Source organism: Mustela nivalis (assembly GCF_964662115.1).
Source record: "Mustela nivalis genome assembly, contig: HAP1_SCAFFOLD_3198, whole genome shotgun sequence".
Taxonomy (NCBI): Eukaryota; Metazoa; Chordata; class Mammalia; order Carnivora; family Mustelidae; genus Mustela; species Mustela nivalis.
This window is the reverse complement of record NW_028133473.1, coordinates 1-14,711: the sequence shown is the minus strand read 5'-3', so window position 1 is coordinate 14,711 and position 14,711 is coordinate 1. Positions and strand designations below refer to the sequence as shown.

Below are 14,711 nucleotides of genomic sequence, written 5' to 3'. Positions count from 1 at the left end.
GGCTCTCTGCTGAGCAGAGAACCTGATGTGGGACTCAATCCCAGAACCCCGAGATTGCGACCTGAGCCGAAGGCAGAGGCTCAACTCACTGAGCCACCCAGATGCCCCTCAACTCTTTTTTCCAAGTGCTGTGCTGCAAGGAGTCAAAGTAGCTGAGACCATGGAGGCACGGACTAGCATGACCTCTTACTGTCACGAACTGTACCCTTAGTGGTGAGTTACATTCATAGGACCATATGGAAGCTAGATTTGATTGGAAGGACTACATTCAGAGATTGGTTACATTAACTTTCTATTTCTAAGATCTATACTTTATTCACCTATGTGTCTATTCCTGGGTTTGAAATTTCACTTGAAGTTTCTTGGTATATCCCCTTTCTTAGAAGTAATGCTGAAGGAGGTTTCTTTTTGGAAAAAAATGCCACTCTGCTAAGTCTGTTTATCATACTGTTAATTGTCAGTGTGACTCAGTATATATTTACATATTTTAATGATTTCTACACATCCTCTCTATTTCACTGACACTGACTTCATGCCTTTTCCTTCTTTTTCAGTCCTGCACAGATGAGAAGACACAAGTGAGGTGTCAGGCCCCAGCTTGGCTTCGGCGTCTATGTGGACAGCTGCTCTCCGAAAGGTTGATGAGACCCAGTGGTGTTCAGGCAGTAGTCCGGGGCATTCTTGAAGGAGCAGGTGGTAAGAAATAAAACATTTCTGTTACTTTGGTCTCCAGTTTCTTTCAGGGTCTTTATCATTTGGCTGCAAACCTGATTGTGACTAATCTCTGCCTTTGTGGAGATAAAGGAGGTTAGAATTTGGAGAGGAAACCTTAATGAACTTCTTTTTCACAGAAACTCATTTTCTTTCTGTTTTTCTAAAACAGTATTTTTCTAAAACTGTTTACAAGGCAGCTGCGTGGCTCAGATGGTTAAGTGTCTGCCTTCGGCTCAGATCACGATCTCTGGGTCATGGGATTGAGCCCCAGGACTAATTCTCTCCCAGTTGTTTAAGTCTCCTTTCAGCATATTTGAATCCACCCAATATTTTGTCAATTTGATCTTGGGGACGCCTCTTCTGAGTCTTCTCTAACCTGAATTAGTTTTCTCTTGCACAGCAGAGCTCCTGGGATCTCCCTTCACCTTTATCCTGGTGATTCCTTTGCCTTTGTTTTGTGTTTAGTCCCTTATCTCCAGTATCCCATGCACATTCATTTTCTCTTGCTACTGTAACAAGTTACCACACACTTAGTGGCTTTTTGCTGGAAATGACATTTCTACTGAGCCCTGAAGGCTGAATGAGAATTTACTAGTTGACGAGTGAGAGAAGACTAACATAGGTAGAGAGAATAGCATGTATGAAGGAACTGACGTAGAAAAAGCATAGTGTGAGTAGAGCAGTGAGGGCAGAGTGTGGTGTCCAGGATTTTTAACTTTATTCTGAGGGCAACGAGAAACCATTGGAAGGTTTTAAGAAGGAGAGAGATGTGATCAAATCTACATTTTAGAAATATCTATCTGGATATAATGTGAAGAATTGGTTGGGTAAGAGCCCAAGCAGGGAGATGAGTTAAGAAGTAGTCATCTGAGAGATCACAATGGCTTGGATCAATGCAGTGGCCATAGACAGGGAGAGAAATAAATGACTGTAAGAGGTATTTAAGAGGTAGCATTGCCACAGCGCCTGGGTGGCTCAGCAGGTTAGGCATCTGACTCTTGATTTGGTCATAGGTCAGGGTCTCAGGGTCATGGGATTGGGCCCTGGGTAGAGCTTTACACTCAGTGTGGAATTTGCCTCAGATTCTTTCTCCCTCTCCCTTTGCCCCTCTCCCTGCTTGTGTGCTCGTTCTCTCTCTCTCTTAATTAGTTAATTTAAAAAGAGAGTCAGCATTGCCAGAACTTAATGAAAGGCTAGATATGTGGGGAGATGGAGGAGACACAGAAGAATCCATCTTGACTTTCCATTTCTAGTGTGGTAAATGTACCTTGGTCCTGTCAGACAAAGGTGAGGTCAGTGTGGTAGGCAGACATTGATAGAGACCCCCCCCCCCCCCCCGCCACAGTTCTGCCAGCCTTGGCTTCTAGGGTCAATGAAGTGAAAAATGATCAGTTACCTGAGAGAAGTTGCCATGTGCAAAGAGGTCCTTGCAAATCTTTTTCTGAAGAAAAGTTAGAGTTCACCCAAGGTCATGCAGATTGGAGAGCTGCTCTAAGACACTTAGAGCCCTATTTTTGCTATGAGCTTTTTTCCCCTCTACTTATGCATGTATATATTTTTTTGTTATCTATTTAAATCTTGTTTCTTCTCAAAACTGATTTGAGGCAATTTATATTTACTCACACATTTGCCATTTCTGGTGTTCTTCATTTCTTTGTGTAGATCCAAATCTTAATTCAAATTTCCTTCTGCCTGAAGAACTTTAGCATTTCTTGTAGTGCAGGTCTGTTGGCAGTGAATTCCTTTGGCTTTTATTTATCTGAAAAAGTCTTTATCTCACCTTCTTTTTTGAAAATATTGTTGCTGTCATTATTGTCTTTGTTCCTCTATACATGCTGTATCTTTATTCATCTGGTTTCTTTTAAATTTTCTCTCCTTGTCAATGGTTTTTAGAAATCTGATTATGGTATGCCTTGGTGTGGGTGATTTTCTTCATGTTTCTTCTGTGTAATGTTTCTTGAGCTTGTTAGAGCTGAGAATTTATAGTTTCTGTCATGATTGAAAATTTCTCAGACATTGTCTTCAAATATTTCTTTCTATCCTCTCTTCTCTGTCTTTTTAAAACTTTTTTTTAAAGTACAAGCCCTACTGTGGGGCTCGAACTCATGACATCCCAGATCAGGAGTCATGTGCTCTACCTACTGAATCAGCGAGGTGCCCCTCTTCTCTCTTTTTGGAATTTGATTTGCGCTTAATATTATACTTAACGTTGTCCTCTCCCTTCGCACCCCCCCAACTTGTGCACTCTCTCTCTCAAGTAAATAAATAAAGTATTAAAGAAAAAAAAAAAAAGAAAGAAAATACCTGTAATGAAAAATACACTGGATGGGATTAACAGCAGATTAGACACCACAGAAGAAAAAATCAAAAAAGCTGAACACAGAAAGGAGACAGAGATAGTGAGAGAGAGCAGGGGGAGCAGCAGGCAGAGGGAGAGGGAGAAGCAGGCCCCTCACTGGGCAGGGAGCCAGATACAGGGCTTGACCCCAGGCCCTGAGATCATGACCTGAGCCAAAGGCAGACGCTCAATTAACTGAGCCATCCAGGCATCCTACAGGTATTTTCTTTTTCATTAATAGAGGTGCCATATTGGTCTTTTTTATATCTTCCATTTCTCTCATCATAATCATTCTTCACCTTTTTGAAAATAAGGAACAAATTTGTACAACTGTTTTAGTGTTCTTGTCTCCGAATTTTGTTGTCTCTGTTTTAATGGGTCTATTTCTATGATATTTCCTCCTGGTTATAGGTCATACTTTCTTGCTTCTTGGCATGCCTTGTATCTTTTTTTATTGAGCTATTATTCACGTATCATAAATCCACTTGTTGAAAGAGTACAGGTCAGTGGTTTTCAGTGTATTCACAAAGTTCTACAACCATCACCAAAATATAATTCCAATTCCCCCCCCCCCAAAAAAACCTCATACCCATTAGCAATCACTCCCCATTCTACCTTCCTTCAGCCTCTTATAAGCACTGATCTAGTTTCTGTTTCAGTGGATTTTCCTGTTTGGGATGTTTAGTCCAAATGGAAGCATACAATATGTGCTCTTTTGTGTTGGACTTCTTTCAGTTAGTATATTTTTAAGGTTTATCTGTATTGTAGCAATGAATCAGTCCTTTATTACTTTGTATGACTGAATAATACTCCTTTGTATGCATATGCCTGGAAATTCTTGAATGGATATTGAACTTTTTTTTTTTATATTACTGGCTGCTCCATTTTGTTGAATTTCTTTGTTAGGCCTTGTTCTGGGATGCAGTCAATTTTCTTAGAATCAGTATGAGCTCTTTGATCCTGGGTTTTAAGCCCTATTACTATGTGTCTAGGGTAGTCTTTAATCTGAGGTAATTTGACCCCAATTCTAAACCTGTACCATTCTGAGATTTTACTGGATGTCCTATTTATTAGGAGGTGTTTCCATGCTCACTAGTGGGAACACAAACTATACCCAGCCCTGTGTGAACTCTAGGGATTTTTCCTCTGTTTCTTTCTGGTGGTTCTTGCCTCAGCCTTGGTTTTTTGTTTGTTTGTTTGTTTTGTTTTTTTTGTTTTTGTTTTTGTTTTTTTTTTTTCACATATACACAAGTTATAACCTACTAAAGATTTGAATGAGGACTCCTCTGCCGATCTCTGGCACTCTCTCTTTACATACCTCCTCTCTGATGTTTTACCCTGAAAATTCTAGCTGCCTCAGCCTCTCTGAACTCTCAACTATCTTTCTTTAACTCAGTAAGATCCTAGGCTTTGTTTGGGCTCACCTTTGCAGTGTTGTGGCCTCAAAAATCTCTGTAGGCAGTAGGCTAGGATATTCATGGAGCTCACCTTGTTTACTATTGTCTCAGGAGTCATTGTCCTCTGCTGCCTGTGGCTCAGTGTCTGAAAACCATTGTTTATATATTCTGTTCAGTTTTCTAATAATATAAGGTGGTAAGATAAATCTGGTACCTATTCCTGCATACCTTTGGTTTAAGGTAGTTTAAATGACATGATGCAGGGGCGCCTGGGTGTCTCAGTGGGTTAAAGCCTCTGCCTTCGGCATAGGTCATGATCGCAGGATCCTGGGATCTAGCCCCGCATCGGGCTCTCTGCTCAGCAGGGAGCCTGCTTGCCTTCCTCTCTCTCTGCCTGCCTCTCTGCCTGCTTGTGATCTCTGTCTGTCAAATAAATAAATAAAATATTTTTTAAAAAAATGACATGATGCATATAAAGAGACAAAACGGTAATAATAATGATAAAAGTGATAAACACTGAGAAGAAGCTGGTATTCAACTTATGTCAGTAATAACATTACAACGATGAGGTGCTACTTTTACATCTGAACTTCCCAGAAATCAGGATGGGAAGTGCAGAGTAGTAGATTATTTTATAAAAGAAATAAACAGCTTTCAGGAGTGAAAAGACACTTTTTTGCTGAAATTTTAAGGACCATAGAGGGCAAACTGGTATGAGTTTTTGATATCTCTGTGCATCTCTGCCAGCTGGGGCAGCTGGCGGGAGCGACGCCGAGGCAGCGGCTGCTGACTGGAAGAAGTGTGACCTGATTGCCAAGATTCTGGCCTCTTGTCCCCAGCAGTCTCTTTCACCAGAAGATTACTACAGGGATATCTGCCCCCAGGTAAACAATTTTGTTTCTTTTCACTGTGTGAGGATTATTATGCTGATTCACAGAAGGGAGACTTTAATGTTTCTTTAATGTGGAGGTAAAAGCAACATAACATTGAAGTTTATTGTTCAGTGAGGGGCCTTGTTAATAAGTGAGTAAACACCTGTGGAAGAGACCTGCCTAATTGTTAGGTTTGAGAACGCCTTCCGGTTGTCAAATGAGTAGCCCCGCTTGCTCTCAGAGCTAGAGTATGAAAATAAAATTTCATCTTGTTCGTTATCTTTTCTGTGTGTTTTTACTTAGTTTGAAAAAACAGGTATTAAGAAAACAAAGAAAATTAATATGGTATTAAATTATAAAAATATTTTTTATATTTTTTAAATTATAAAATATTTATAAAAATAAATTAACATTTTTTTTTCATGGTATGCAATTTAAAAAGCATAGAGGAGTAAGCAAAAATAAGTTTTCCTTGGGACGCCTGGGTAGCTCAGTCGGTTAAGCATCTGCCTTCAACTCAGGTCATGATCCCAGGGTCTTGGGACTGAGGTCCACATCCAGCTCCTTGTTCGGCAAGGAGCCTGCTTCTTACTCTGCCTGCTGCTTCCCATACTTATGTGTTCTTTCTCTCTCTCTCACACAAATAAATACATAAAATCTTAAAAAAAAAAAAAAAGTCTTCCTCTCATTTCTCTTTTCTAGTTCCTTGGAAGTAGTCACTGTTACCAATTCCTTATTTGTTCTCCAATGTATTAATGTATATCCAATTATATGTGTATGTATCTGTATATATATACTAATTTTTATGTAAGTGATAATGTGCTACGTACACTGTTTTTCTTTTTGTTTTTTTAACTTAACAACGTGCCTTGGAGATCATGTCATATAGACTCATTTTATAAAGAGTTTCCTCATTCTTTTCATGGCTGTGTAGTATTTCACCATATTAACGTACCAGAACTTATTTAACCAGCCTCCTATTAATGTACATTGAATTGTTTCCATTCTTTTGCTGCTTCAAACCATGCTGCAGTTAGTATCTAAATTTTATAATTTTTTTTTTTTTAAAGAGAGGGAGAGAGTGGGATAGGGTCAGAGTGAGAGAGAGAATATACATTTTTTAAAGATTTTATTTATTTATTTATTTATTTATTTTGGAGAGAGAGAAAGAGAGGGAGTGCGCACAAGCAGAGGGTGCAGCAAAGGGAGAGGGAGAGAATCTTTCAAGCAATCTCCCCACTGAGCAAGGAGGCTGATGGGGGATTCATCCCAGGACCTGGGATCATGACCTGAGCCAAAGGTAGATGCTTGACTGACTGAGCTACCCAGGTGTCCCTAGAAATGCGCTTTTCTATTCATTGCTCATACTAGAGCGTACCACTCGTAGGCACTGGAGAACTGTATTTATCTTTGAGAGTAAAATAGATTCCTTTGTGGGATAGTTCAGGCATTACAGGTTCTTCAGACTCTAAATATATTTATATGGCTTGATTCAGGAGTTTCATTAGTGATGCTATTTATTAGTGATGCTATTTATAATAGCAAAATTTTTAAAAGTTTTTAATTTTTAAAAATTAAAAGAAGATTTTATTTATTTAAAAGAGAGAGAGAGAGTGCAAGGGCAGTGGGGAGGGTTAGAGCGAGAGGCCCAATGACGGGCTTAGTCCCAGGACCCTGGGATAAGATCCGGGCCAAAGGCAGACACTTAATGACTGAGCCACGCAGGCACCCCTTCTTCTTAAAAATTTCTTTTACCAATTTTCTATGATGAACATGTATTTTGTAAATTTGATAGCGTTATTTGATAAAAGCATAGCTTTATTCTCAAACCCTCTGATATTGTGTTAGTAAATATTAAAAAAAATCTGTTGAATCAGTATTATTGCAGTAAGCTTATTTTTTGGTCTAAAGACATTAGTGCTTTCTCTAGTTAATGTAATGCTTCTTACAAAGAGTCCTGTGTTTACCGCATGTACTTTTTCTTGTAGATTCTAGATTTATTTCACTTTCAAGATAAACTGACGGCGCGGCAGTTCCAAAGAGTTGCCACCAGTACCTTTATAACAATGTCAAGAGAACGCCCACAATTGGCTTTCAAGTATTTGCTTCAGCCAGTGCTAGCTCCTCTCTATCGATGTTTAAATACAGCAGGTAAAGAAGGAAGTCTGGGGGCTGGGTGTCCTTCTCAAGGTTCTTCCTCAGTGTTTCAGATTTAAATGATTTAAGTCTGTAGTTTTTCAGGGACTTTAGTTTGGCTTTCTTTTCTCCCCAACTTTTTATTTCAAAAAATCCATCTCAACAAAAGTTTCAAGAACAGTTCATCGAACGACCCATATACACTTTACCTGGATTGACCATTTTGGCCATATTCATTTTATCTTTCTCTTTTTATACATGTACGTTTGTTCTGAAGCATTTGAGAGTTAGTTGCAGACATCATCTAATGGACATGCTTGATTCGGGGCACCTGACTGCTTCATCTGAAGATCACATTACTCTTGATCTTGGGGTCATGAGTTTGAGTCCCATGTCGACCATAGAGATGAGTTAAAAATATATAAAGTTAAAAAAATAATATACAGACTTGATTCAAATTTCTCTAATTGTCTCAAGAATTTCCTCTGAAGCTATTTTTTTAAAAATCTAGAATCCATTTAAGGACCATGCACTTCATTTACTTGTTATATCTTTTTTAGTTTGTGTTAAAGTAGAATAGTTCCCTAGTCTTTTGTTTTTCACCATGACAAATTTTTTTTCCAGATAAATACTATTCCTTTATCAAGGGTGACAAACTAAAGCAAAACCCCTAAACCTCAAACATTTAAAAACCCAGGGTGCTAGAAATACAAACTCCATTCATTTGAATTTATACTGGTGCAGACCACAGTCACAAACCCTAGTGAGATGCATGTGAGCATCAAGGCAGGGAGAAGGGGACAGGAGTGAGGCCAAGAGAAAAGGTAGGATGGGGTCCCCACAGGCTCCCTAGGGATCACCCTCACGGTAGTACTTCCCCCTTCCCAGTGACAGTGAAGAACTACTAGGCCCTAACCTTTTGACCACCCCTATCCCTGATGAGGGCTTTGAAGGCCAGTCCCAGATGGTTCTGCCCTCCTGTGCTCTGTCCTTACTTGCTCAGGCTTCCGACCTCACTTTTCTCCTTCTCTACATTCTTTTCTGTGATTCATGGCAGGTTAGGGTGCTGTGTGAGCCACGGTGAGGCTGGGGGCTAGGAAAGGCAGGGTAGAGTTGGGGTGAAGAGAGAAAAGCCATCCCAGGATCCCTGTCTTCATGGATCCCAAATTATGCAACCAGCTCCTCTTACATCCACTCTGATCTGGGGAACTGACCTGGAGGCCTAAGCAACTGTCCTGGAGGCCTGCTGCAAGTCAGGGAGGGGACGGGGCTTGCTGGCCTGCGCCTGGTAGGGCTGGCACTGCTGGCAGGTGAGCGATGGGTGCGGCGGCTCCTCCTCCTTTTTTTTTTTTTTTAAGAATTTATTTATTTATTATTTGACAGACAGAGATCACAAGTAGGCAGAGAGGCAGGCAGAGAGAGAGGGGGAAGTAGGCTCCCTGCTGAGCAGAGAACCCGATGTGGGGCTCGATCCCAGGACCCTGAGATCATAACCTGAGCCGAAGGCAGAGGCTTAACCTACTGAGCCACCCAGGTGCCCCACGACGGCTTCTTCTTCCAGTGGGTCAGCCCATTGCTCCATAGGGCACAGCTGAGCAGGTGCTGTCCTGCCGTGCTGGGTCCCTGTGCTTGTGCTGCTCCATGCCCTGGCAGTCTGCAGCAGACGCTCTGGTGATGTTGCTGCTGTCTTTGTAAGGCAGGGGGAGAGCAGGGCCTCCTCATCTGTGTGAGCCAGCGGAAGGCCAGCTGTGATGGTTGGGCTCAGCTCTACTGAGGGCTTTGGTAGGGGGCCGTTAGGGTCCTGCAGCAGCTTCCGCTCCTCTCGGTCCTGGTTCATGTCCCTCTTCTTGCCGCTGTAGCAACACCCCGTGGCTGGAGTCCAGCCAGGCGCTCAGGCCAAGCTGAGGAGGGAAGGCATCTCTCTTCACGGTATTTTTGAAGAGCCTTGATAATAAAATGTTTTTCAATTTGTATGTCTAATTATTTCCTCATGATTAGATCCAGGTTAAACATTTCAGCAGCAGTACCACGTAGGATAAAGGTTATTTTTCATCAGTTTCCATCAGATTGGGGACACATGTTATCAGTTTGTCCTATTAATGATGTTAAATTTGTTCATTTCATTAGTAGCCATATTCCTCCATTGTTAAAATGCCTTACTTGTAATTAGTAAGTAATCTATGGGATGATGGTCTGAGACTGACTGTGTGTATTCTGTTTCCTGATAGTCTTTCATGCTGTGGTTTGGTGACCATTAATGATTATTGCCAGGTGGCTTTCTATTTCTTTTGTTATTTCTAATTTGTTAGGCTGGTATTCTTCTGTGAGGAAGAGCCTTTCTTCTTGCCTCATTCCCCCTCCTTTTTTTTAAGATTAAAAAAAAAAAATTCAGTACAATCTACCCTGCCACCACGGAGCTCTAGCTCATGACCCCAAGGTCAAGTGTCTCATGTTCTACTGACTGAGCCAGCCAGGTGTCCTGCCTCATTTTAAAAAACAAATTATTGAAGTATCAAATAGAGGCAGAGAGTGCTCACTTCGTCAGCACAGGTACTAAAATTGGTATGATACAGAGAAGATTAGCATGGCCCCTGTGCAAAGATGACTCACAAGTTCGTGTAGTGTTCCATATTAAAAAAAAAAAAAATAGACTCAGAGATTCTTTTTTATTCATTGGGCTGCCAGGCATTCCTGTCGTTCATTTTGATGCTCAGATTTTCCCATATTTGGTGGGTTTAGTTTTTTTTTTTTTTAAAGATTTTATTTATTTACTTGACAGACAGAGATCACAAGTAGGCAGAGAGGCAGAGAGAGAGGAGGAAGCAGGCTCTCTGCTGAGCAGAGAGCCCGATGTGGGGCTCGATCCCAGGACCCTGGGATCATGACCTGAGCCGAAAGCAGAGGCTTTAACCCACTGAGCCACCCAGGCGCCCCAGTTGTTTTAATGTCTTAGAAAATTGACATTTTTACCACTTCCCTTAGTATGTTTTCATACTTTACTGAATTTCTGCCCCCCCCCTTACTTCCCTGAATTTAATGCTTGAATTCTTCCTTTAAAAAAAAAAGAAAAACCTTTCTCGGTAGTAGTTCTAAGGTTATAAATGAAGGAGTTTAATCTTATGGTTAAACCAAATTTAGTTCTGTCTAGAATTTTTCAGTTTTATTTTTTTAAGATTTTATTTATTTATTGGAGAGAGAGAGACAAGAATAGTTAGAGAGAGCACAAGTGGGGAGGAGAGGGAGAAGTAGGCCCCCCCACTCAGCAAGGAGCCGGATGAGGGGCTCGATCTCAGGACTCTGGGATCACAACCCAAGCCAAAGGCAGAGGCTCAACTGACTGAGCCACCTAGGCGCCCCTAGACTTTCTCAAAAAGTTACTTGTAGTATAAATTTTTCTGAGCTGGTGTGGTGGCAGGGAGGTGGCCAGGGATAGAGAAAGTCTCGTTTTTTTTTTTTATTATTATTTATTTTTATTTTTATTTTTTTTAAAGATTTTCTTTATTTATCAGGGAGAGAAAGGGGGAGAGAGCGAGCACAGGCAGACAGAATGGCAGGCAGAGGCAGAGGGAGAAGCAGGCTCCCCGCTGAGCAAGGAGCCCGATGTGGGACTCGATCCCAGGACGCTGGGATCATGATCCGAGCCAAAGGCAGCTGCTTAACCAACTGAGCCACCCAGGCGTCCCATCTTTTTTTTTTTTTTTTTTTTTAAAGTAGTCTCCACACCCAGTGTGGAGCCCAGTCCAGGGTCTTGAATTCATAACCCTGTACGACCTGAGCTGAGGTTAAGAGTTGGATGTTTGGGGCGTCTGGGTGGCTCAGTGGGTTGAGCCGCTGCCTTCAGCTCAGGTCATGATCTCAGGGTACTGGGATCGAGTCCCGCATCGGGCTCTCTGCTTAGCAGGGAGCCTGCTTCCCTCTCTCTCTCTCTCTCTATCTGCCTCTCCATCTACTTGTGATCTCTCTCTGTCAAATAAATAAAGAAAATCTTTAAAAAAAAAAAAAAGAGTTGGATGTTTAACAGACAAGAAAGTCTAATTCTGGTGCATAGTAAAACTTCACCAAATTGAGCCTGGCAAAGTAAAATTTGTGATTATTCAGACATGATCAATATCATATATCTGTGTGTGTATGTTTATTTATTTATATATATATTTTTGATATCTATGGATAGGCCCAAATTAAACATGATACTTGAATAAGTAATTAAATTTCCTTTATATATTTTATAGAAATGTAGTCTAGAATGAGTATATTTTTCAAAAAATAAATTATTATTTCCTTTCTTTTTAAAGATTTTTTTTTAAGTACTCTGTACACCCCACCTGGAGCTTGAATGCACAGCCCCGACCTCAAGAATCATGCTCCACCGACTAAGCCAGTCGGGCACCCCTGAAATATTATTTCTGTTGGCCTTTTGCTTTAGGGTCTAGGAATTCTTATATACCTAATCTCATGTACTGGGACTGTACCTCATTACTAATCTATTCTCTAGTCTGTGTCTGATTAGGTGTTCTAGCCTGGGGCAGTGGTTCTCATGGTGTGGTCTCAGGGCCTGCAGCACTAGCATCACCCGGGAATTTATTAGAAATACAACTTCATTATTAGTTATTTGAAATATAAGTGGGCTCTCCCCAGACCTACTGAATCATGAATGCTGGTGTTGGTCTCAACAATCTGTGTTTTTTTTTGGTTGTTGTTATTGTTGTTTTTTAAAGATTTATTTATTTATTTATTTGACAGACAGATCACAAGTAGGCAGAGAGGAGAGAGGAGGAAGGAGGCTCTCTGCTGAGCAGAGAGCCCGATGTGGGGCTCCATCCCAGGACCCTGGGACCATGACCTGAGCCAAAGGCAGAGACTTTAACCCACTGAGCCACCTAGGCGCCCCAACAATCTGTGTTTTAACAGACCCTTCTCTTGGGAGGCCTCAATTCAGTCCATTTGTGGATCAATTATTTTTGTCCTGAACCTTGTTCATTCATTTTAGGAATATTTACTGGACATCTGTTTGCCAGGCATTTCTTCATGTGTTAGATTATATTTGTAACACCAGCTATATGTTTTGCATCAACAGTATATGGATAACAGAAAGGACTATATAATAGTCTGGCTGGTTTTAGATAGTTAGCTCCATCATTGCCACCAATATCACATTTGTAATACTGTGGCAATTATGATGAATACCCATATTTTATAAATTCTAAGGTGCACATGCTTTTCACGTAAAAAGACCTTAATTTTGGAAGTATTTTTCACATTTTTAACAACTCTGATATCAAGATGCATCTCACGGGCGCCTGGGTGGCTCAGTGGGTTAAGCCGCTGCCTTCAGTTCAGGTCATGATCTCAGGGTCCTGGGATCGAGTCCCACATCCAGCTCTCTGCTCAGCAGGGAGCCTGCTTCTCTTTCTCTCTGTCTCTCTGCCTGCCTCTCTGCCTACTTGTGATCTCTGTCTTCAAATAAATAAATAAAATCTTTAAAAAAAAAAAAAAGACGCATCTCACAATTATTGTTGGCCAGATAGGAATCATGGCATTGCCATGCAATGCAAATGAACGTTAAAACTTAGAGAATGGATGTCAGCAACTTAGGAAAAAATCATGAAGACAGTAGTAGAGTGGAGAACTTCTTAGAAATGTCACATCACCCTCACCCTTGGTGGCACAGGGGCGATATATTCTGGCAAAATATGGGCATCAGTAATGGCGTTCAAATGTTTCAGAAGAGCTGGACTCTTAATGTGAAGTTTCAAGAATTTCTTATTTTTATCCTAATTATATAGCTTATATAAGGAATGATATATATTAGAACTGTTTAAATAATCTAAAACAATTCTCAGTGCTTAAAAAAAAAAAGATTTTATTTATTTGGCAGAGAGAGACACAGCGAGAGAGGGAACATAAATGGGGAGTGGGAGAGGGAGAAGCAGGCTTCCCGCTGAGCAGGGGGCCCAATGAGGGGCTCCATCCTAGGACCCTGGGATCATGCCCTGAGCTGAAAGCAGATCCCTAACGAATGAGACACTTAGGCGTCCCTCAATACTTTTTTTAATTAAGTTTTTAAGTCTTCATTCCAGTATCATTAACATACAGCATTAAATTAGTTTCAGGTGTGCCATATGGTGACTGAACAACTCTATGTTACTCAGTGCTGATCATGATAAACATATTCTTTAATCTCCGGCGCCTCTTTCACCCTTTCCCTTACCCACTTCCCCTCTTTTAATACTTTCTTAAAAACTCTAGTAAAAAACTTTTTTTAATATTTTATTTTTAGGGGTGTTTGGGTGACTCAGTTGTTAAGCGGCTGCCTTCGGCTCAGGTCATGATCCTGGGTCATGGGAGCAAGCCACATGTCAGACTCTCTGCTCAGCCAGGAGTTTGCTTCTTCCTATCCTCTGCTGCTCCCTCTGCTTGTGCTCCCTCCCCCTCCACTCCCTGTCAAATAAATAAAGTAACATCTTTAAAAAAAAAAAAAAAAGATTTTTAAATAATCTGTACACTCAACATGGGGCTCAAACTCACAACCCTGAGATCAAGAGTCTGATGCTTTACTGACTGAGCCAGCTAGGTGCCCTGTTTTAAAACTTTTTAAAGGGAAATTTTCAATCACATCTGTAGAGAAAAGTTTAATAAATTCCTTTGTATCAATCACTTCAACATAACCATTGGCTCTGTCATTTTCATTTAGTCCAGTCCCCAACTTTTTATTCATTAAATTTACAAGTAAAATTTCAAGGTACAATGTTTCATAGGTTACTTGTTTTTTTCTTTTTTAGTGATATATAAAACAATAATGAATGTTTATAATCATTGGCATAATAGATTTCATGAAATACTGTATTTGGTGTTGTATGTTGTATGTATGACAAATCTCTAATTTTAGCTGTTACTTATAGAACTATCTAGTAAAATCTTCTTTCTCAAGTCATGAGTCCTATTCAATCAGGCACTGAGTATGGGTAATTTTGTTTTTTGTTCTCTAGAGATTCCAGAGAGTGACATGGTGCCAGGGATCATTTTGGTGTCAGAAGAAGAACTTACTAGATGTATTGAGGATGTATTTAAGGTTGGTAATTTGAGTCACTAATGTTTTTAGCTAATACTTAAACTTAGTCTTTTAAAATAGTTTTGCCTTTTTAATCAGTACTTCAAGAACTGGAGTGACTAATCCTGAATTCCAAATGACCAGTATTTTTTTTTTCATTTTGAAAACATGAAAACTATAAGCTGTTAGTAAAAAAAAAAATACAT

General features: G+C 40.4%; 1 protein-coding gene across 1 annotated transcript; it reads left to right on the top strand.

Moving 5' to 3' along the window:
- Positions 1 to 554: 554 nt before the first annotated feature.
- Positions 555 to 14,562, top strand: LOC309858681 (transport and Golgi organization protein 6 homolog; the record flags this gene model as incomplete). The annotated part of the gene is made up of 4 exons (XM_082751387.1): positions 555 to 696; positions 5,197 to 5,333; positions 7,310 to 7,472; positions 14,444 to 14,562. Coding segments are annotated over 4 exons (546 nt in total), but the record flags the coding sequence as incomplete, so codon positions are not given.
- Positions 14,563 to 14,711: the final 149 nt, after the last annotated feature.